Source organism: Aphelocoma coerulescens, chromosome 5 (genome assembly GCF_041296385.1).
Source record: "Aphelocoma coerulescens isolate FSJ_1873_10779 chromosome 5, UR_Acoe_1.0, whole genome shotgun sequence".
Classification (NCBI taxonomy): Eukaryota; Metazoa; Chordata; class Aves; order Passeriformes; family Corvidae; genus Aphelocoma; species Aphelocoma coerulescens.
The window spans coordinates 45,684,241-45,707,335 of record NC_091019.1 but is presented as its reverse complement, the minus strand read 5'-3'; the positions used below and the strand labels follow the sequence as shown (position 1 = coordinate 45,707,335).

At 40.1% G+C, this 23,095-nt stretch overlaps 1 protein-coding gene across 4 annotated transcripts in view; it reads left to right on the top strand.

Moving 5' to 3' along the window:
• SPTLC2 (serine palmitoyltransferase long chain base subunit 2) overlaps positions 1 to 23,095 on the top strand; it is an 80,446-nt gene that overhangs the window by 40,335 nt on the left and 17,016 nt on the right. The window contains exon 10 of one of the 4 annotated variants that reach the window (XM_069017977.1): positions 2,542 to 3,213. The exons of the other annotated variants lie outside the window; for them this stretch is intronic. Coding sequence (XP_068874078.1) covers positions 2,542 to 2,606 — 65 coding nt within the window. The 3' untranslated portion in view covers positions 2,607 to 3,213. Of the gene's footprint in view, positions 1 to 2,541; positions 3,214 to 23,095 lie in introns of those variants that run through there. 4 annotated transcript variants of the gene reach the window in all.

Below are 23,095 nucleotides of genomic sequence, written 5' to 3'. Positions count from 1 at the left end.
TCATTATTATCTCAAGCTCATGGAGCCTATTTCGTAGGACTCTTGGCATCATTTCTTTATAGAGCTGACTTCTGTTCAGTTTGGCCAGAAGATGGTACTTCAGTGTTTATGGCGGCCACCTCCCAAAGGAGTTTGCCAAAGAGTACAGTAGTCAGACGCATCCTACCCTTCAGGTGATACCCCCTCAGGGATACCTCACTATCCAGGTAAGAGAATGGATGCCCTAGCTCTATTTGTTGCTTTCTAGATGAAGCTGATTATTGGCTATTTCTAACCAAAGGTGAACACTTTATAGCTGGCTGGTGTGTCTTTTCCAGTGAATGACAAGCCTTGCTGTGCTAGAAATTGAGCATTAATCCAGATGCTTCAGCAACAATGCTATTAGAAGCTTCTAAGGTGTTGACATAGAGTGTGACCAATCAGCTGACTTTTGCTGAATGCTGTTTCTTGCACTTAGAGCATTCCTATCTGATTTTATATTTAAGGGCAGCACTTCAGTATGTGGCTAATGCAGCCGTAGGGAATGGGGGAGAAGATTGTTGCTAGTCATCTGCAGTTAATTTGCACTGTTTCTTAGTCTACCTTACTGCCTGTGATTTATATGATATACAAATCCTTCTATTTGGCTGAACTGGCATTGAGTTTTAGAAGAATAGATTAAGGCCTATGGATGTTGTAAAACCTTGTGCTTTTATACTGGTTTGATGTAAAACTAAAAAAAAAAAAGCAGGAAAAAATAAATCTAATTTTTATGACTAGCTAGCAAGAGTTCTATAGGGAAGCTAGTGTGTTAAAGCTCAGTCAGAAGAGCTACCAAATTACTGCTCTAAAGTTGAGTTCTTGGCTGTCTTGTCCAGTCTATGAATTCCATTGTGAGCTCCTTAAAGATGTGCCTAATGGCAGGATAAATATACTGGCAAACTAAATGTTAGTTAATAAATAATAACCACACTGACTATACTTTGCTGCATTTCCCTGAAGACTATTCTTGTATTTGAGAATTTTAAGGGAAAATAGTTTTCTTTTTTTCCTGAACACAACAGAGCTAATTCTTTTTTTCCAAGTTTGATTTTGGGAGGTGTTTCCTGTTAACACAGGGCATTCAGTGACATTGGTTACTGTTGTCAGACTCTTCATCTTTTCTAACCCTATAGCTTTGGCTATAACCTGTGTTGTATGCAGTCATTTTTATCGGATTTCAATACTTTTCATTTTCAGAATACTTCATACTTGTGCATTCTTTCTTCATTATGTTTTGAGAAAAGTGAGCACGGTTTGGAGTAGACCACTTTGGGGTTTTTTGTTTGGTTTTGTTGGTGGTTTTTTTTTTGTTGGGGTTTTTTTTGGTGTGGTGTTTTTTTGTTTGTTGGTTTGGTTTGGGGTTTTGTTTTTTTGGTTTTTGGGGCTTTTTGTTTGCTTTTTTTTTTTTTTGGTGAGATTTTCTCCATTAGGAAAAAGGCACTAGTAGCTTGTAGCCTGTCGATTTTGGATATGATGCCCTAATATCCTGCTTGAGTCTGTAGATTTTGGTATTTAATTAACTTGGAAATTTTACTACCAAGGGAAACCTTTGGAAAGTGTTATGTACATAAAAAAATATTCCACTACAAGTGTTTGTGTTGTCTTGGGATTAGTTCTTTTGACAATTGATCACAAAGTGAAGGATTTGTGTAACAGTGTCTTCATGGAAGCTCTGTAGATACCTGGTAAACAAGGGGAATTACACTGTGTTCTGGGAAGTGGATGTGTAGGATCTGGGGGTTTTGATAGTTCTGTTGTAATGGCATTTATTGGAATGGTGGAAGACGCTGCTGCTGCTTAAGCGTGGTCTTGGATCCATGTGGTGGTCTTCATAAAACAGCTTAAGTTTTGGGTTTGATGTATTCAGTGGGATTGAAGGCTCATATGGGGGACTTTGGGAATATTTTTCATAGCAGCATTTTTCCTAACACGGGGCATAAATGTTCAATGACTTCCCTTTAGATCTGAGGGGAGTCTAATGTGGCCACAAGGGCTGTATATTCCATACACGTTTGTTTTTCTATAGTACTAATGTATTGTGGAGTGTTTCAAGTGCCTTTCTTTTAAAATGTTGTCTGTATAGATCACACCTATTAAACTTAAGCACTGTGCTTTTGCTTGGAAAAGCTGGTGTGCACTGCAGCTCTTTTGCTTTCTGGGAAAAGAAATATGGTTTTCTGCACTTTTTATTGTGGTCTATGCATGTAGAGAACAGCTATGCCATATAACATAGGGTGAACTCCAGCCTAACAGCAGTAGAATGGCAGAAAATGTGCTAATAATATATGAGTTTAATATATACTTTTTAAAATTTGTTTTATCTGTTTTAAGATGGATAGCTTCAGAAGAGATTTTATGGTAAAATGAACTTTGGAGATGGAAGGAGTACTTCCAATGCTGATATTTTTGTTTTCCTCTTGAAGAAGTACTTACAGTGCTGTCCTTTTTGTTCTCCTCATGGTTGACCTAAAGCTGATTTCATGTTTTATACTGACTGTATCTTTCCATTTTTGATTATAGCTCTCTTAAAATGTGGAAAGGGGGCTGCTTTGCTGCTCTTACTGCACATGTTCAGCTGGAGGTGATAATCTATCTGGTTCTGTAAGGTTTTTTATACCTGTATGATATTTTACAATTAATAAACACAGTATTATTAGCTTAAACTAGGTGACTGCTACATCATGTGTAACATGTCCTGCTTAAAACAAGAGGTCTTCATCACATATTTTTGTATATATTGTTAGTAGCCATTCATATCCTCCATCTTCTCTTGTACTGCATAGGAAAAGGTTCCTTTACCCTTTTGTGTTGCTGTTTAAAATCCCATGGAACAGTTTGCTTGGTACTGACTTCCATTGTAAAAAAACAGTCTGCACAAAACAGATGGAAAATATAGTTCACGCTCTTTGTTGCTATGTTGTAAAGCTACTGAACTGTCTCCATGGAAGTAGATTATAAACATCCTTAATAGAATATGCTTTGTCAAAGCTTGCACATTCCTTAGCTTCTAAAGAAATGTGGTGTTTGTATGTGTTCCTGATGTTTTTGCTCTCTGTAGCTTCAATCTGCCATAAAGGCCTCCCAACCTATTTGTACTGTACAAAGATTTGAGTCTTTTTTTGTTCTGTCTCTTCTTCCGTGATGCTTTCTCTTGAGATTTTTAAGAGCAAAGATGTGCTTTTTAAATTTCAGTGTCTGTGGTATCATAATAAAAAGAAAATAGAAGGCTTTTAATGTTTGCTTTTTTCAACAAATCAATTAAAAGGTAAGTTTTACTGAAACTATATAAAGGTAATTTTTTTCATGGTTCTGACTTTATGGTGAAGGTGCCATAACTAGTTCAGAAGAGTAGTCTGATGAGCACACATTTCTTTCTTCTCAGCAGGACACAAGAATAGCTGTCAAACAGGATATGTACAGCTGTCTTTTTAATGATTATGAACACTATTATCATGACTGCATTTGTGATAATACAAAATCTGTATGAGCTAATGTGTAAGTAGTGTTAATGCAATCCCACAAATCCTCCCAGTGATTTAATATACAGTTAGATAATACATGTACCTAGGCAAAAAAAACTTAATTTCTTTGTTCTGGAGGGATAGCCCTAATCACATTCTTTAAAATTACCTCTTGATCTGAACCAATACTTTATAAATTCACCTTCAAAATAAAGACGACTGTAAATCATAATTGTTAGGATGCTGGGAATTTTAGTCATGTGACAGCAGTGCAGCCAGATCCAGTAAGCAAGGTATAAACAAACAGGAACAGGTATTGTGAATTACATTTCAGAAATTGCTTTCTGGATTGTCTGGGGGTGGGATTCTTGCAGGCAGTGCTGCTATTCTTTAGCAGATCCTTCAGCTAGTGTCAGAGTGAAGTTGGCTGGTAATGTGCTTTTGTCCTCACTTTCTGTCACAGTAGATTTTCTTTGTATGGCTAATCTATTTGGCTATGTTAATGCTAGAGAGAGCTTAAACTGCTTTCAGTAGAAATTTGGCCTCTGGAAAAGTCCTGTGTGGAAAAGTACAGTGGTGGCTTGTGGGGTTGGAGTTAGGGAATCCTTCTGAGTCTCGTGAGCGTAGTCTCTCATTGCAACAGGGCTTGAAACATATCTGAGGAGATGAGTGTAATGTGACCATGAAATGTAACTGTTGTTCCTGTGTAGTTCTTTGCCTATGAAATAATTTTGTGTTCAGCCGGTCTTACTCATTTTTAGATACACAGGCACATGCTATTGCTTTCTTATTCTTTTTTTAATAGTAAAATAGAGTTAATGGATAATTTTATCAACTTAATCAAGCAGGCATTATCTTGAATTCTCCTTTAAGTGGAAAGGGCTTGTGTCTTTCTGACAGCCTTCTGACAGGAGACAGTGTTTTGGTTTGGTTTTGTGTGGTGTTGTTGCCTTGGACAAAATCCATTCTTCATCAAAGACATCAAATCCTACTTCTGTCTAGGTGGGTTTCCCATGAAGAGTTTCACACTAAACACAAAAGGAGAGCATGGAATCTTTTGTTCTCTGTTGTGTGAACTTTAAAGTAGAGACAGTTGGTGTTTCTGCAGTGTCTGGTATACCATTGAGTTAGTACTGGGGGAAAAAATTTAAAAGCAAATTACCAGATAGACGTGATTCTAGTAGTCATTAAGGAATCTGATGCTACCAGCAACCAGCAGTCTTTTTAGACTCTCCTAAGTGTTAAAGAAAACAGGTTTCTGTAATTCAAAGTGCATTTTGACTGCAGAGAAGTGGCAAGAGATGGTATTTTGATTTCCTTCCCATCTCTTGAAACTGAGTTGTTGAAATGAATTGCAAGGTGGCATTACATTTGAGGATGTGGCTCTTTTACATGGATAACTCCAGTAGATTATTTATGTGATGTGGATCTACTATTTTATAATTTCTGTATCTTTAAAATCAAGAGACTGTTGAAACTAAACAATGGGAGCAATTCCATTTTACTTTGCATGCCATCTTGCATAAGACAAAAGGCTGTGTAAATGTGAATCGGAATTATGGTTGGATTTGGTGCCTGTTTTGGGGGGCGATTGGATTTTTTGTGGTTGATTTGTTTTGTTTTTCCCTTATGCTGACTTAATAATTCAGATCTAAAGAAAAGAAATCAATGCTTGCTGCATGACAGTTTTTGCATGTTAGGCTTAAATGACACACTGATATACAAAGCCTGTTTCACAGCAGCCCTTAACATTGTCTATAACCATAAGCTTTCTGGCAGCCCAGGTGTTTACAGGTTTTGAGAGAACCACTCGTCCAGCAGAGCTTTTGGAGGAGCAGGCCTAGGGGGATGTATGTCCTGCTGAATAGTCCTTCCCTCTTCTTTAGGTAATGTTTGTGCAGACTTCAAAGACTGCTTGAGGTCAGCAGATCATTTCCTCTGATTATCACACAGGGAGCCTGAGATGGTAATGGCTCCATATCCCTGTTGTGTGTCATTGTCTTATCTATACAGAGGGAAAGGGCAGTTTTTAAAATTAGGGTAAAAAGCACTGCAGCTCAAGTGTTCAACTTTGTGAAGGCTGCTGCTACAATCTCAGTGGTTCTTAAGATCTCTTTTAAAGGTTGACAGATTGTAAACACATGCATTTTGTTGGTATCCCTTTAGCTGTGAACTCCTGAGGGCTGGATGTACCTTGTAGAACAAATAAATGGTCTGATGAAAAAGCTCCAGGTTCAGAGGGCTGATCTCTTTGGCAACCTGAGGGCAAATGTGTGGGAGGAGGTACTGTTATGGCCAAGGCATCAACTGATGAACCTCACATAACAGCACAAAAATTCACACACTTCTGTGACAAATATGTAGCATGTCTCAAATGCCAGACTTGCTTAGGAATTATCCTGGTATTAAGACAGCTGAAATGTTTCCATATTAAATTACAAACAATCCTGTCTTTTGGAGGTACCAAAGAGTTGTATGTTGTTCCTGTTGTGAAGCAATATTTTAAACAGGAGAGTTTTGAAAGTTCATCCATTGAAATAGTTGGTGTATTCTATTGGCTGTATTTTTATCAGAATGCTGAAAATAGCTGGTATTTTTAAAAATGCTAATCAGTATGCAACCCATGATGTTGCATACCAGTGGAGCCTTTAAAAATCTGTATTCCCCAGAACTGTACTGAAATTCACTTCATTACAGCTCACATGAAGCTCAGCAAAAGTGATCATTGGTGCCTTGTGTTTTTTGTTAGTTGTGGGCTTTTCTGGGGGATGTCCCCCTGTTTCATTTAGTTAAATCTCAGTGCAGATGCCAGTTCATTCTGTGTGTCAAGAGAGACTGAGGTGTTTCAGTTAATAAAATAGGTTAATTCTGGTTGCTGGCTCTAGAAAATTCAGATTACTTAGGAAATATAAATTGCAAACTAGAAGGAAGAGTCATAATAAAACCTACAGGAAAACTGTTCAGGCATGTTTGTCTTTAGAGCTGTATTACATGATTTTAATATGGTGTTAATTAGAAGCTGATATCACTTCTTTGGTCACTTACTGGAGCAGAAGATTGATCAAGAGGAAGGTTCTGAACATGCTACAGTCTGGTTCTGCCTTAGTGTGAGTGCTGCCATAATTAGCACCTGATCATCAGTGCTGTGGTGTAGCCTATGTTCTTTGGCTTTATTTTTTCAAGTACTGTGCATCAGTTGATATTGGTGGTTCTGAATGTATTTTCTTCACGTAAAGACAAATGCCTTCAGTTGCCTTTAGCTTGATTGGGGATTGACTGGTTTCTGTTTACTTTTTCATTAACATGGCTTTAATAGTAGTGGCAACACTAATGCTTTACAGCTGTTGGGGAATCTCAAAAAAATGGTTTTGTAGTATACTCTCTGTGTAATATGGCACAGTTGGAGATAACAGTATTGTACAAAACAAGAACAGTAAAAATATTTTGTTATCAAGGTGAGACAATTGTCATGTATTGGAAAACAAACAAAAGCCTCTAACTTGGAAAGGGCATTGAGCTTTTTGTTGTGTACGTCTTTGCACAGTGAGTGTGAGTTGCTGCACACCTGTGTCTGGGCTTTGGAAAAGCCTGCAAAATCTCCTTTGAAGGCTACTGCACAGGTGCAAGAAATGCTTAAAATCTGAGAACAGTTTTAAGTGTTAGTAAAAATAGATCTGTATCTGTGTCTGTGGAAGTTTATCAGTTGCTGTCTCCATTGTGTTATGTCCCCGCTGCATGTGCTTATTAAGAGTGAGCAACAAAGGATTTTCCAGTGATATTTGAAGTTCTGGTGGGACTGGACGCTGGTATCCTAAGATAAGAGCCACCCTTGCTCATTCAGACAGAGAAGACAACTTACTCTTTCCCTGTGAAAAAGCTTTTTGTTCATGCACATAACTGTGCTTCTTGGGAGAACCAAAGGATCATGCTTTATCTTCTACTCTTTTTTAATGAGTTGTGGTCTTCTGGATGGTAAGTCATCAGCTACTTACTGAACCTTCTGGAGGTGATGAGCAGAAATTTGTCAGCTGAGATTTGTGTAAAGTCTTAAATGCTGTTCAATTGTTGTGGTGGTTTGGTTTTTTTGTTTTCTATCATGTTTTGCCTGAATGTATTTTTCTTCTAAGGCTGTAAATCACATGTAAAATACAGTAGAATCTATAATAGGATCCTTTAGGCAACTGCTACGTGAAGAAAAGAATATACTGATCTTAGCTAGAGAGAGGGTCAATCAAAAGTAAACTGAGCCAAGATATCTTTTAATACATTTGTTACCACTGTGGAACTGAAACTACAGGAATATTTCTGTTCTATTCTGTTAGATGTAATTCCTGGAAATGGTCACACTTGGCCTTCCAGCTCATGTTTAATTTCCCAAGCTAGAGAGTTATTCTACTTTTTTGAGGTGAACAGAATGTTCTGGTATTATGAAAAAAGGATGTGTTTCTTAACCACTTCATTAAATATGTACTGTTGAAAGAAGGACAAGCTAGCTGAAAGTCAGTTTTTGGCGTGGAAGTAGGCTCAGAAAACGCTTTGAGTGTTCAGATAATTACTGCTTTTTATTTGGTGGGGTTTGAAACTCAAGGGGAAATTTAGTATGTGTGAAATTCATCCAGTTTTTTGCATTGCTCCAAGAGAAGGTACCATTTGTGGTTGTATTGTAACTTGTTTAATTATGCTGCAAGGTCCATTCCTCTGATTACTCCAGTATGATTGCCATGTGTTTCCAGATGTCAGAGGAGTGTTAACCTACTAGTGTTTCGGTGTGCAAGAGACAGTTTTCTGTTCTTCTTTAGCTTTTATTGCTAGTTAATTTTAATTGTCTTTGCTTTACAGCCTTTACCTATTAGTCTTCCTCCCAGAATAAATGTTGCTACTCCAGCTCCTGAGATGTAGAAATGCAAAGCAGAAGACGTGCATAACAGAGCAGTGAATATCTTCCATAGTTTACTTAAAAGGCCTGGGATGTAGGTGGCATTTTAATGCAATACAGCTACTTTTGCTGTAAAATTTGTGATGAAAAAAGTCTGTGCAAAAAGCTTTTAAAGAAGATTCAAAATGTCTCTACTGTTTGGGGTTTTTTTAAATTGTGTGTCATCAGTGTTCTCTGAGATACTCGTGCTATGTTTTTAACAAATGGTCTCCTTCACTTCTGTGAGTCTAATGAATCCTGGAGCTGCACAGTGGGAGTCTTGACAGACTGGAAGTTGCATTAAACAGCTTGGGTTTTTATTGAAAACATTGTCCTTGGTTCAAAGGAAAGGTAATTATTCTGCCCTGGAATGATAGCAGCCCCTCCTTTATTGACAGCACACCATCTGGTTGTGATAAATTACATGGCCCTGGCAAGGCTGCAGCTTTTTGGTAGCAATAGGTGACGTAAAACCTTCATGTCCAGATGGTAGAAAATAAGAAATAAAGACTGTCTATATAAATGACACACTTCCCTGTGTTTGGTGTCATGGTTTAAGCCCCAACAAGTCACAAAGTTTTTGCTTTTTTTACTGTCTTTTAGATGTATCTCTAAAGGAAGATTTCAGAAAACAAGGTAGTGTATAGGATTTTTTTAGGAACTAATTCTTGCTGCAAGGTAAGTTCCACTAATCTCTTGAGGGAGAGCTTGAAAAAATTATGATGGAAATACTGAGTATTTCAGGTGTAATTGGCACCATTTATTTTACTTTACCACCCAAGGACTGTTAGTGTAGTTCTCACCTAGCAGTAAGAACAGTGCAGATTATTAAAGGGTTTTTCTCAAAAACTGGTTGTACTTAAACTTGTTTGTTGCTGTAGCTTCAGGGAGGTAGGTTCTTTTTCTGAAAGCTTGCCAAGTAGTCAGTTTACATCTGTAAGTAAAAGTTCAGAGTGCTGTTAGGTAGTTTGTTAGCGAATTTGTCCTCCTGGCAGCTACTTCTTTTTCTTGCTGTCCTAGCCAAAGTATTATTTCTTCCTCAACCTGTTTAATTTTATGATACCGTTTAATGATATGATATATTCAGCTCAGTTCTTGTGCCCTGACAAAAATAAACATCTGAGGCAATGGTGATTATTAAGCAGAAATGTCTGCAAGAGTCTTGGAGGGTAGAGGCAGTTTTGGTTCTCCTAATGTCTGAATTATAACTGTAAGACAGGTTTAAATGTTTGTGAGTAGAACATACTGCATGTGACTTCCTAGAGTGTCTGATTTGTTGAGAATGTTGGCTGGTTCCTACTTCCAGATTTTATTTCAGAAACAATTTTAAGTTCTCTTGCCACACATTACTATTCTTGGTTTAGAAATTTCTTCCATTTGTTGTTTTTATTTGCTTTAAAAACATAATCACAGCAACACTATGATAAAGCTTATTCTTGACAAGCTCTTCTGGTATCTTTTCTGAGGCGAGTTGCTGCAGAGAAAAGCGTCATCAACTAATTCTGCAAAGCATTTCAGTCTTTTTTATTTGGGCTGAGATAGCGGTAATACCACTCATTACTAGTTCTTACTTTCCTACCACTTCTTTTTTTAGAGTTGGATCCTTACAGTTATATTTGCACGATGTGGCATGAATAACATTTATCTTCGATTTAGAAGTGTCTTGGTTTGAAAGACAGGTGTCTGCCAAGGAAGGCAGGAGCCTCCCTTGAAATGAAAAATGCAACCCCCCTTCCCTCCGAATTACTATAATTTTGAAATTAAGGGCTTTCAGGCAAAGATATGAGGAATAGGAATAACAGTTCTTTACTCTCTCTCTCTCTCTCTCTCTATATATATATGGATAACCAGACAAACAAACAGCAATAACTACGGCAGTAACAGCAAACAATCACAAACCCAGTCCCAGCCTTCTCGGCTGTCGGGCCCTTTCCCCTCGGGTGCAGTTCCGCTCGCAGCCGGCAGGGGCGCTGGCGGCTCCCGGTGAGCAGGGCAGGTGCGATGGTTCCCCCGCGGCTGCAGGGGGCGCTCCGGAGCGAGCTCGGGGAGCACGCGGCACCGGTGCCCTGGGATCCCGGGAAGGGATGGGACAAAGGCTTCACAAACTGCTGGGCAGCCGATCCCGGTGTCTGGCCGGACCCTCGGGAACAGTAGGCTGGAACAGCAGGGACGAGCACAAATCCCGGGTGGCAGACGAGATGTATCGAACTCCGGAGCTGCAGCGGGAACCCCCGGAGGTCTGGGCATGCAGGGCTATGATACAGCGAAGGCTCAAAGCAACGGCGGGGGCAGGGCGGCCACAGCCCGGCTCCCAGCGGGGCAGGGAAAGGCGGGCTTGGGAATCCCAGGGTTTCTCCCTGAGGCACCCGAGCAGATGGCGAACAGGTCCCTCTTCTAGTAAGGTGCGGTGTTAGGGTCCCGGTGCAACAGCCGCTCCAGTGAGCAGGCTCCACTCACGGTAGAAGGAAGGCAGCCGAAAAGCAGAAGCCCGCAGCAGATTAAATCCCTCCACAATGATGGCAGCCTCTCTCCCTCCAAACGCGGAAAACACCAGCCAGCCAGGGGTGTACCCAACCCCCAGGTGAAAGGGAGTAGCATGTTGGACCCCTCCCCTCTGTGGCCAGGTCTTTTGTTTTTCTTAAGCACCCAGTAATTTGTTGCCCTGGCAACATTTATGGGAAAAATTCTTTAAGAGCAAAAGAAAACTGGACGACTCCTAAAACCCCAACAAGATGTAAAGAGGAAACACTTTGAACCTGGCATTGCTATGCTTGCTATTTCTGTGGCTAGGCAGTTTGGACATGCATGTGGGGATTGGCCACAGGTTAAAATAACTCTGAAGACCAGTCAAGAATTCTATGTATAATGAGCAAAGTGCCCTGGCAAATTTGACTCACTGTTTGGCTTCCAGGGTACATAAGAAGCGGATGTGTATTATTCTGGTGTTTGGCAGCTAAGACCTTCACCTTTAGTGGGCAAAATGCCTCAGCCGCTTCAAGCTATTTAGGCTTATGCCTCCTATCTAATATGTGCAGTTTGCTGATGAGCAAAAGTTACAAAGTGCTTGTTATTATTAATCTCTCAAACCAATAGACTTGAAATTTTACCCTCTATTGTGGAAGATGGCTTAAAGTAAAGGTAGTACTGAATGTATGTAATAGCAGTGTGTATTAATTAATGTGTGTAATGTTTTCTGCACCTAGTAAATGGTAAGTCATTTGATAATTTTAGGATTTACCGAAGAGGAAAAGAGTTTCTAAAAACTCAAACTATGAGGGTGCTCAAGCATTGGAACACACTGCTCATGGAGATTGTAAAGTCTCCATCTGTGAAGACAGTCAAAACCCCAACTAGACACAGTTCTGGGCAACCTGCTCTAGCTGATCCTGCTTGAGCAGGCAAGTTGGACTGACTGATTTCAAGACATCTATTCCAACCTAAAGAATTTGTGAAAAATGAAAGTGGTACCTTCCGTGTCAGTAACAGCTCTTTTCACCACTTGGGACATTTTATATTTTTACACAGAGAATAATAAACCTGCAGAGCTTCTTTTGCATTCCACAAAAGCCTTTTTCAGTGCCATAGGAAAGATGCAGAGTGGATGTTTCCAGAGCCATTGTCTGTGCAAGATGCATCCTAAAATGACCTCATTGTATTGACACTTGTAATATCAGTTCCTAATGCTTCATAGGTGATTTATGTTTGTTTGCTTATGGACAGTTCCAGCCTATGGTCAGAGAAGCTGACTTGTCCTCTGATGAGATTTGTTCTGATGGTCTTTGACAAGCCAATACAATGTGTCAGTTAGCCCATCCTTTTAGATCTGGCCAGGTGACAATAATTCTAGCATCTCATCTTTTGGACAGACCATAGATATATTACATACTTTCAGATCTGATTGTACAGAATGACATCAGGAGATCATCAAAGCATTTGGAACCTCTCTCTGGAGTTGAATGATGCTCATGTGTAGAACACTGTCACACTTATAAAGGATGTGCTAATTGGTAAGCAGGCAAGATCCAAGGGGACATCCTTACCTTGCTCAGTCGGCTGTTTTGTGCCACCTAGAAGCTGTTACATGTCCCTTGCTCAGCACTTCTGGAGTAGCTGTTTGGTTACTGTCTTTCAAATTTGCCCATTGTTTAGATGGGTTTCTTGCATCTGCCTTGGCCACTTATGTCTTTGAGATGCCATTTTCTACATTCAGTCACCCTGTAGTTCTGAAGTACCTACAGCAGTCCAATAAAGGTGTTTCCTTCAGTAAAAAAACTTCTTCTCTAAGGCAAATTCCAGTTTTCATTCCTGCTATACTTATATGCCTCATAAGGGCCACAGTCAGTCTGTGATCTTGCTGAAAAGGAATGACTGGCAGCTTTTAGTAATAGTTTTTCTTCCTGATGATGTTTGACATTCATCCAAATCAGAATGTTATCTTCTTGCATTTTAGATGTATTTAAGCTTTGTACTTCAGGACAAACTTCCAATAATGGAGAGCAGTCAAGTCTTACTAAAGGCTTCAGTGTATCAGTGGCTGCAATCACTCCATGAACTATTAGGATTGGTTGCAGGAGTCTTCCCTAGTAGTGGAAGCATGCTCTGCTAAAATATTCTAACATAGCCCAAGATAATTTAAAAATGTTTTTCAGACACCTGCAGGTCAATCAATCTTACATTTCAACTGTGACTTCGTCAGAATCTCTGCCAGTGGTACAGTATATGATAGTGATGCTACATTTGATAAAGTAGCCCTCTATTCATGTATGTTTTAAAGACCTGGGCCCATTGTTCGCTAATTGTGATGATAGGGACTGCTTGGAGTCTTCTATCCTGATTTTTAGATTTACCTTTCTTAACACTTGGTGTGTTATTTTCATGCATAATAACCTTCCTCTGAGTCCTTAGTAGGTTACTGAATTCTGTAGCTGAGAGACTGTAAAGGACACATGTAAGGCTGAACATTAGCCTTGTTTCAGTCACAAGGGGGAGGATGCAGGTTGCTATACAATTGTACCAACTACAAAGGGAAAAGTATAGAAGTTGATAACTAATGATGTATGTGCACCCAGAAGATCAAACTTACATGCACACAAGATAATTAAAGAATTGGGTTATCAAGAAATGATTTTCCTTCCACTTTAATTAGTTTGGATTAATAATTTCTAAGTTTCAGCGATCAACATCTCTAATGGAATGTACTCATTTTATGTATTTGCAGCTCTTACTAAATGTTCAGTATATGTTCATTTTAGGAGCCAGTGTTGGCCAGATTTGAGGCAGGATGAACTTTTTTGCTGTAGGATCAGTAGAATTCTACTGCTTTAATCTCTTTCTCTTTAAAGCTTGAATTTATAGGATCCTATGAAAAGTATTTTTGCTGTAGAAAAGCTGACTCCTGTAGTTTGATAAACATTGGCTCAGTTTAAATAAATTGGGTTTAATATTGCTTTTACTAACTCCTTAATGTTTATTCGTTCTGGTCTCCTTAGCATATGTATCTTATTTCAAAGTCTTTTGCTCACTTGGTGAAGCCTGCTGTTTGAAGCAAAAGATGACTAATCAAATAATTATAATACTCTCATGGCTGTGCACAGAGGAGCGGCCATTTTAGCTGATTTTGTTACAGTGTCATTTTGTAACATCTTTGTGTTCCCCATACTGCAGAAACCCTTTGACATGAGCTAAGACTGTTGTGCTTGCTGCTGTACACATGTTGTCACTGCTCTACAGAAGCTTAGATGATACAGAGAGCAGGGCAGTATGAAGAAATCATATTTACAAATACTATTTTATTGGCTACAGCAAGGTTGGGCAATGCTACTTCTGTGATATTTGAAGTGCATATCCAGCCAGATCATTCAAGTTATTTCATGGTCACCAACACAGATGTTCTATTAATAGACTAATAACCTGTGAAACATGTGCTATTTTGAACAGTTAGTAGGATCCTCTGGCAAAGTGCCTCTATTGTGGCCTTTCTGTACTTAAAGAGAGCTTATGAGAAAGATGGGGACAAACATTTTGGTAGGACCTGTTGCAGTAGGACAAAGGGCAATGGTTTTAAACTAAAAGAAGGTAAATTCAGACTAAATAGAAGGAAGAATTCTTTTTACAAGAGTGGTGGAACACAGATAAGTGGTTTTTTAAAGTAATTTCCCCAAAGAAGTGGTGGATGGCCCATCCCTGGAAACATTCCAGGCCAGTCTGGATGGTGCTCTGAGCAACCTGGTCTAGTGTTAGGTGTCTGTGTCCCTGCTTTTGGCAGTGGTGTTGGAACTAGATGATCTTTAAGGTCCCTTCCAACCCAAACTCTTCTATGATTCTAACAGATTGCATCTTTCCAGTCACATCAAGCAACATGATCTCTTCTTGGTGAGAGCTGCATCTTTTTATGATGAAGTTCATGAGGAGAGCAGGCTGCCTTGGAGTTCTCTAAATGCAGCTGGTAGTTGCAAACAAAATCAGAAAGTGCAAATACAAAAATACTCCTCTGGGCTCTGGAATATGCCAAAGGCTTCAATCTCACCAGTATATATAAACTCAATGAGTACACAGTACATGCACCCAGCTGTTTTTGGCATGCCTTTAGACTCCACTGGAACTATTTAGTTTGATAGCAAATGCAATGATGGATATTTAATATTAGCATAAATTTTGTTTCTCTGAGATATTTTAATGCCAAGAATATCAACCATAATTTTTCTTTTCTCCTTTTTCCGTTTCTGATTCTCTTTGGCTTTACTGTTGCCAGTTTTTAAAATCAGATTTAGCTGTTTTCCTCTCTCCTTTAAAGCACTGAGCATTTTTACCATCACCTCTACAGTGGCTCCAAACTGAGTACCCGTGTAATCCAGGCAAATCCCCTGCATACAGTGTTGTTAAAATCCACAGTCCTGGGGTTAACTGAGAATGGTCATGAGCCAAGCCTTTCACTTCTTCTCCTAAAATAAATTGCTGCTTATGCTGCTGCCATATGGCCAACGAACATGAGCTCCCAGCCGTCTTTTGATTTCCTCGTCCACGCTTTCAAGTGCACTGATTCTTAAACCGTTCTCTTCCCATGTTATTTGTAGTTTCTCTCCCGAGTGCTGAACTCGGGAAGCATGCAAGTATGTCAGAAGAATAAATAACTTGACTCAGCTGTCCCCTTAGCGTCTCCTGGGTGAATTAAGCACAGCCTTGCCATGCTGCTGCAGTGCAGCCTTTTGTGGGGAGCACATGCTGTGAGCAGGTACCGCGGCTGGGGACTCCTGGGGTGCAGCGCTGGCCTCTAGTGGAAGGTGCCCGGTCCTTCTGGTGACCTCAGGCTTGAAACATACAGCCCGAAGACTCTTCCCATTCCCAAATTAGCTTTAAACCTGGATTCTCCATCAACCCTGCAAAAAAACCCAGTGAGTTTACTCTGTTTTCAGAGTGGTTTGCTGAATACTAAAGTTTGAGCTATTAGATGGTAATATAATAGCAATGAGTTAAGGAATTATTCTAATTACTTCCTTTAAGTTTCTCATTGTTCTGGGAGGCTCTCTTGGTATTTGTTGATGTGAACTGGTATGTTCTAATATAAAAGTGGGGGAATATAGTATTCTGGCCCACACATTTTAATGTATCTCTGTACAATCTCAGGTTACATTTTATAATTGTCTACAGTACTTTTCTGAAGATCTATAATGAAAATCTGCAGACAGTATCTGAAGGAGAGGATGTAAAATTCTTACTGCAAATATTGGCAGTGATGCAGTGTTCACATGAGCAAACTTGGAGGAAGCAGACTGAAACATGTGGAGTCACCTTGTCCCTGGAACTTAAATAATGAGATAGGAAAATTATTCTGAAAGATAAGAAATCTTTGAGTAATGTATAATAAAATTTTCTTTATTATCTATTATAGAGTGATCTCTCAGAAGAAACCAGCAAAACTTTGCTTTATACCTTCATCTTATTTATGCGCTGTTGTAAATCACTTTTTAGGCTGACAGAATAGATTGTTGTAGGGGGTCACCTCTCCCTTATTTTGTGCGTGAGTGATGCCTTTGGGTGGGTTGTGCAGGTGAATCACTGTTGATCCCTCTTTCTGCTTTGGGTTGTGAGTTTGTGTCATGAGTCTGCTTTCTCACAAATGATGTTACAAGCATCTTGAAATCTGCACATGCTAGGTCCTTAAGCATCCATTACGGCATTTTTAACAACACTGTGCTCTCTCTGTCTCTCTCAGTGCAACTTTTCCTTAAAAGGTAAAAGTTTTGGCATACAATCATTGCTGAAGTGGAATTTTGTTTAGTGTTCCAATCTTTTTTGGTTTAAAATCTCACTCAACTTTCTCTGGTTTTAGGTTACTTACTGTAGCCCCTAATAGGTACTACTTTGTTTCTAATCTGACCCTTGCTTCCAGTCAGATATTCATTAGCTGTGCTTGTCCTTTCTGCTGGTTAGCAAATCCAGAAACATTTTGCTATTTTTTTTCATCATGCAAATACTATTAGAAGTCCTGCTTGACTTGTGCTTTTCAGGAGAAGTCTTCAAGAGGGGAGTTTTCTATATCTTCTATGAAAAACATGTTCATGGCAGTAAAAGGGTAGTAGTGCTTTTATGTCTTCTCAAAAAAAGAAAAATTGGCTGTTGTATGGGTTTTTTAATGATGAGGTATTTACAAGTATAATGTCCAGAAAACAACTTGACTTATTATGTTAACATTGCAAAAGATCTTCATAAGCCCTTGGGAGGCAACTTAGCTTCTGAAAGCTTAGTGGAGAATCTGTTAAATCAGCAGAAGAATATTGAATTCCTGGTTGAGATTTGAAAAATGCTTGTTTCCAAAACAGAATATGCTGAATTATGTCTTTCACTGAAACAGCCAACCAAAAGATGGAAATGTAGGAATAATAAACAGAATGAAAGTATAAGCCTTTGCAAAAACAAGGGGGTTTTAATGTGGAAAAATTTACAAGCTTGATTGTATAATAACGTCACTCTGACTTGAAGAAACAAACTTTTAGAGAATGATATATGTAACCAAGTTTTCCTCACCAGTTTACTTTGATTTAAGCACTTCCCAATGTCTGAAAATACAGGCTTTCTGAAGTAGAAATTTTATCTTATTTTCTTTTGTTTGACCCATTGATAGCAAGGTATATGGAGAAAAAGCACTATCCTTGTTAATGAAGTAGTACTTTATCTTCTGTGTCATTGATGCTGGTGCTCTCAGAAAAGCAACCACAGAGTATTGCAGCCTGGTCCATATCCTTTCTGTGTAGGTTGTATTTAGCCAATGTTTGTTTGGAGAAACAGGACACACTGGCATCACATTGTTCTTTGTGCCTTTGTAGTGGATTGTGATTTCCTTCTCTTTTTTTTGTTATTTTGTTTGTTTTCTGTGATGGAGGACTTCTAGTTGCATACATGCCTGCTAAAAATTGTAGTAAGCTTACATGGTCAAGGATTTCTGTAAAATTGGGTTATAGAGTGGTTGTGTAGTTTTGGAACAATGGTAGATGCTACAGGACCTACCCTTTCCACAAGCTCTTTTTATTCCACACAACAGTCAGTAAATATTAATGCTTAGGTTATAAAATGCCCTTCAGCATTATTTCCTGAAAAAGTAGGTTGAGATCTGCTGCTTTGATCTCCTTTGACACCATATGGATGCTTCTTTCCATCAGGGCTGACCTGCTGGGAAGCAGCTCTGTGGAGAAGGATGAGGGGGTGCTGGTGGACAACAGGCTGTCTGTGAGCCAGCAGTATGCCCTTCCCATGGCCAAGAAGGCCAGTGCTATTCTGGGCTGCATTAGGAAGGGTATTGCCAGCAGGTCAAGGGAGGTGATCCTGCCCCTCTGCTCAGCCCTGGTGAGGCCACATCTGGAGTGCTGTGTCCACTTCTGGGCTCCTCAGTACAAGAGAGACTTGGAGCTCCTGGAACAGGTCCAGTGGAGGGCAACAAATATGATTAAGGGACTGGAGTATCTCTCTCTAATAAGGAAAGGCTGAGGGAGCTGGGCCTGTTCAGCCTTGAGAAGAGACAACTGAGAGGGGACCTCGTCAATGTACACAAGTATCTGGACAGAGGATGCCAGAAGAAGGATCCAGGCTTTTCTCGGTGATGCCAAGGAATAGGACAAGGGGCAATGGGCAGAAACTGATGCACAGGAAGTTTCACCTGAATATGAGGAAGAACTTCTCTACTGTGCCAGTGACTGAGCACTCTAACAGATTGCCCAGAGAGGCTGTAGAGTCTCCCTCACTGGAGATCCTCCAGAAATGTCTGGATACAGTCCTGTGCAAAGTGCTCTAGGATGACCCTGCTTGGGCAGGGAGGTGTGAAAAAATGACCCACCTTGCTCCCTTCCTTCCCCATTCTGTGTATACATGCACTCAGAGCTGCCATAATCCCCATAAGCATTTAGTTGGCCAAGTACCTTCTTTTAGTTAGCTTGATTTTTATTTTTAGTTCTGAGAAAGACCAAAACTTGTTTAGTTTTGGGAAAGCATTTGTACAAGGGAGGGAAAAGCTTTATTATATTCCCTGGATTGTGGCTGTCAGGAGAGGAGAAGACAGGAAACCTGCCCAGGTAAGCAATCCTATAAAATTCATAGCCCTAGCAAAGTAAATGTGCAGAGGTCATGCTAGCATCAGTAAAGCTGTGGTATTTGTCAGGGTAAACCGATTGCCGGATGAATCTCTTCCTTGGCTGAAATAAGCTCTACTAAGAGAAATGCCACAAATTAAGGATGGCGCATCTATCAGTAGTTAATATAATGTTTCTCACCTCCAACACCTGGCAAGAGTTGGTAAGATGGGACCAGCTTGGAAAACAGTGTGAAGTGGATTACAGTAGAGACTGAAAGCAAAATTTCCACAAAGAATTAATAGAGTATTTTCGTCTTAAAGATGCCTTATGGATCTGATATTAACTTGCTATAATCTTCCTACAGTGGTTTAAAACATCTTTAATATGTACCCGACAATCTTGTTAACAAAACCTATTTCTTGTTAGACACATACTAAGTCTTAGCAGAGGCGTGTGCTACTGTCAGACTACATCTTCACAAGTTCTTACAGAATTCTTACAAATCTCTGCTAATAAATGTTTTCATTTCCTTGATCACATAATGAAAACTGAACCTGAAGGTGTTTGATTGTGTAACAGCATGAGCTGTTACTGAGGGACTGAGTAATTGGGTCAATAAATATGTATCACAAGTGGAATGATTCTGCATGTACTGAATTCCAATCTATTTGAATCAAGAGGGGTTTTTTTATTCTACATTTTTCCTTTAATCATTAAAAACAAATATGTTAGTTTTCAATTAGTATGTAAGGCAAAGGCATGAAATTGCTTCGTTTAGCCTCTCTTTCCGTGTTGACAGTAAAGTAAATAGGTTAAATTAAGGCTGCAATAATAAAACTCTCATATTAGTGTTGAACATCTACAAGATTGGTTAATGAAAGAATATAGAGTAACTTCATCATAGCTGCCTAATGTGAACTGATATTTGTTGACCAACAAGAGCTTGTGCATACAGTTTACAGTTTCACTGATTAGGAACCATTTTTCAAGATATGTCCTACTATTTTGCTTTGAAGTCTTTGTAAGAACCAATTTAAATGTAAAGCTTCCTCTATATTGCAGCAAGTATCTTTGTTTTAGATCCAGGAGACAGTGATCCCTAGTGTGACAAGCAGATAAAATCCTGCCTGTGTGTGTTTTTTGCCTATCTGAAGTTGGTTTGCCCCTCTGAGTTCAGTGTCAGTTGGTAGTCTGTCTGTGTATAATGCAACATGCTTTTTATTTCTCAAGAAGTTGTGCTGATTAAGTGTTGCACTGTTTGGAACAGATTTGTGATTGCTCTCCAGTTACTGCTTAGAGATCAAGGCAGGGAGAGGGAAACAAGTACATCCAGGTTGAACTGAATTTTCTTTTGTGTCCAATACTATCTATGATAGCTTATTTATCAACCTTAATAGATGACAGAAATGTTATAAATACTAGATTTTTGTGAGCGAGTAACTTCCACAAATTCTTGGGGTTCTTTGTAGAGATGATTTTTTTTTAACATGGAATTGAGAAGTTACACAGACATTAGCTCTAAGAACTGTCTTTTTTTCCAAAGGCTAAGTTCATCCTGGCCTTGCAAAAATTTTTAATTGCTGAGCAACTGTTGTTTATTTATTAAACTGACTTTTGTAAATCTGGGTTGTATGAGAATTCTTAAGTATCTGGACCGTTAGTTTAAGCATAAGCCTTTATGAGAGAGCGAGGTTAAATACAGGCGAGTTTCTCTGTTGATGTGTGCCATTGGTAAACCCATTGCAAAAGGAGTTTAGATGTGCTGTGGTGAAATGTGCAGCTCCCTTTTTATCCTGCTGATAATTATAATCAATATCAACTCAATTTTTACTTCAAGAAAAGGTGTGCCTAAATATTTCTTATATAATAACAGAATCACAGGGTAGGTAAAGTTGGAAGGGACCACAGTGGGTCATCTGATCCAACCACCCCAAGCAAGGTCATCCTAGAGTACTTTGCACAGGATTGTATCCAGACATTTCTGTAGGACCTCCAGTGAGGGAGACTCCACAGCCTCTCTGGGCAGTCTGTTACAGCACTCAGTCACTGGCACAGTAGAGAAGTTCTTCCTCATATTCAGATGGAACTTCCTGTGCATCAGTTTCTGCCCATTCCCCTTGTCCTGTTCTTTGGCACCACCAAGAAGAGCCTGGATCCTTCCTCTTGGCACCCTCCCTTCAGATACTTGTATGCATTGATGAGGTCCCCTCTCAGTTGTCTCTTCTCAACAGGCCCAGCTCCCTCAGCCTTTCCTTATTAGAGAGAGATGTTCCACTCCCTTGGCATCTTTGTAGCCCTCCACTGGACCTGTTCCAGGAGCTCCAAGTCTCTCTTGTACTGAGGAGCCCAGAAGTGGACACAGTACTCCAGATGCGGCCTTACCAGGAAGGAGTAGAGGGGGCAGGATCACCTCCCTTGACCTGCTGGCAATGTTCTTCCTAATGTACCCCAGGATACCACTGGCCTTCCAGCTGCCAGGGCATACTGCTGGCTCATGGACAGCTTGTTGCCCACCAGCACCCCCTCTTCCTTCTCCAAAGAGCTGCCTTCAAGTAGGTTGGCCCTCAGCTTGTACCAGTTCCTGTGGCTTCATCTTCCCCAGATGCTGGACCCTGCATTTGCCTTTGTTGAATTTCAGACAAGTTCTTCTCTGCTCATTGCTCCAACCTCTTGAGGTCCTGTACAGCACTCCGGAGTACTGTCCACTCCTCCCAGCTTCATGTCATCAGTGAACTTGCTGAGGATACATCTATCTCTTCCATCCAAGTCATTGATGAACAAGTTAGACAATACTGTGCCCAGTATTGGACACTGGGGGACACGACTAGTGACAGGTCTCCAACTAGACCTTGTGCCACTGATTACAACCCTCTGGGATCTGCCATTCAGCCAGTTCTCAATCCACGTCACTGTCCACTCATCCATTCCTCACTTCCTGAATTTGCCTGTGAGGATATTGTGAGAGACAGTGCCAAAAGTCTTGCTGAAGTATAGGTAGACAATATCCATTTTCTCCCCTCATCCATCTGGGTAGTTGTTTCATCATAGAAGTCAATCAGGTTGGACAAGCATGATTTACCTTTAGTGAATCCATGCTGACTACCCCTGATCTCCTTCTTGTCATCCATGAGGACAGAGATGATCTCCAGAATGAGGTGCTCCATCACCTTTCCTGGGACTGAGGTGAGGCTGACTGGCTGGAAGTTTCCTGGGCTCTCCTTCTTGCCTTTTTGAAGGCCGGGAGGACATTTGCTTTCTTCCAGTCCTCAGGCACCTCTCCTGATCACCAGGACCTCTCAAAGATAATCATGAGCTGCCTTGCTGTGGTGTCCGTCAGCTCTCTCAGCAGTCGTGGATGCATCCCATCAGGGCCCATGGACTGGTGGATGTCAAGTCTGCCTGGGTGTTTCCTAACTCAGTGCTCCTTCACCAGGGGAGAGTCTTTACAATACTCCAATACCTTTCTTGGTCTTCTGGGCCAGAGATTCCTGAGGACTGTTCTTGTTGGTGAAGACCAATGTGAAGAAGGCATTCAGTAACTCCTGCCTTCTCTGCTTCCTGCTTTCATTATAACTTCTGCCTTTCTGAGCATTATGACCTCTAAAGCAGACACCTTTACAAGTGATGAAGTATTATTCACAGCATCACTGAATATTCTGAGTTGGAAGGGACCCAAAAGGATCATGAAGTCCAACTCTTACGTGAATGGCCCATACGGGTATCGGACCTGCAACCGTGGCATTATTGGCACCATGCTCTAATCATCTGAGCTAATCTCAGGGTCATTCTTTTAGCCTGTGGGAACCTGTCTTGGCAGAGACACTAATTTACCTCTAGTGGTTACAAGGAATATGCACACATGGGCTTTCAGATTCATAATGGAGTACTTTCTCTAGGGTGTTGGAATTCTATTTTTTTTTTTTTTCAGGTACTAGCTGCATTTTTAAAAGAATATTGCTTGCATTGTGTATTTGTGACCTGAGAGCATTTCTCCTCTTTAGATGGTGTGTGACCTTTACTTCTGATAAAATGGCAGCATGTTCTTTAGGAGATACATGTGCACTTTAGACTAAATGATGCCCAGGCTACTACAAGCAAAGAAGTGTTTTACTAAATTGTAAGAGCAATCTTGATAT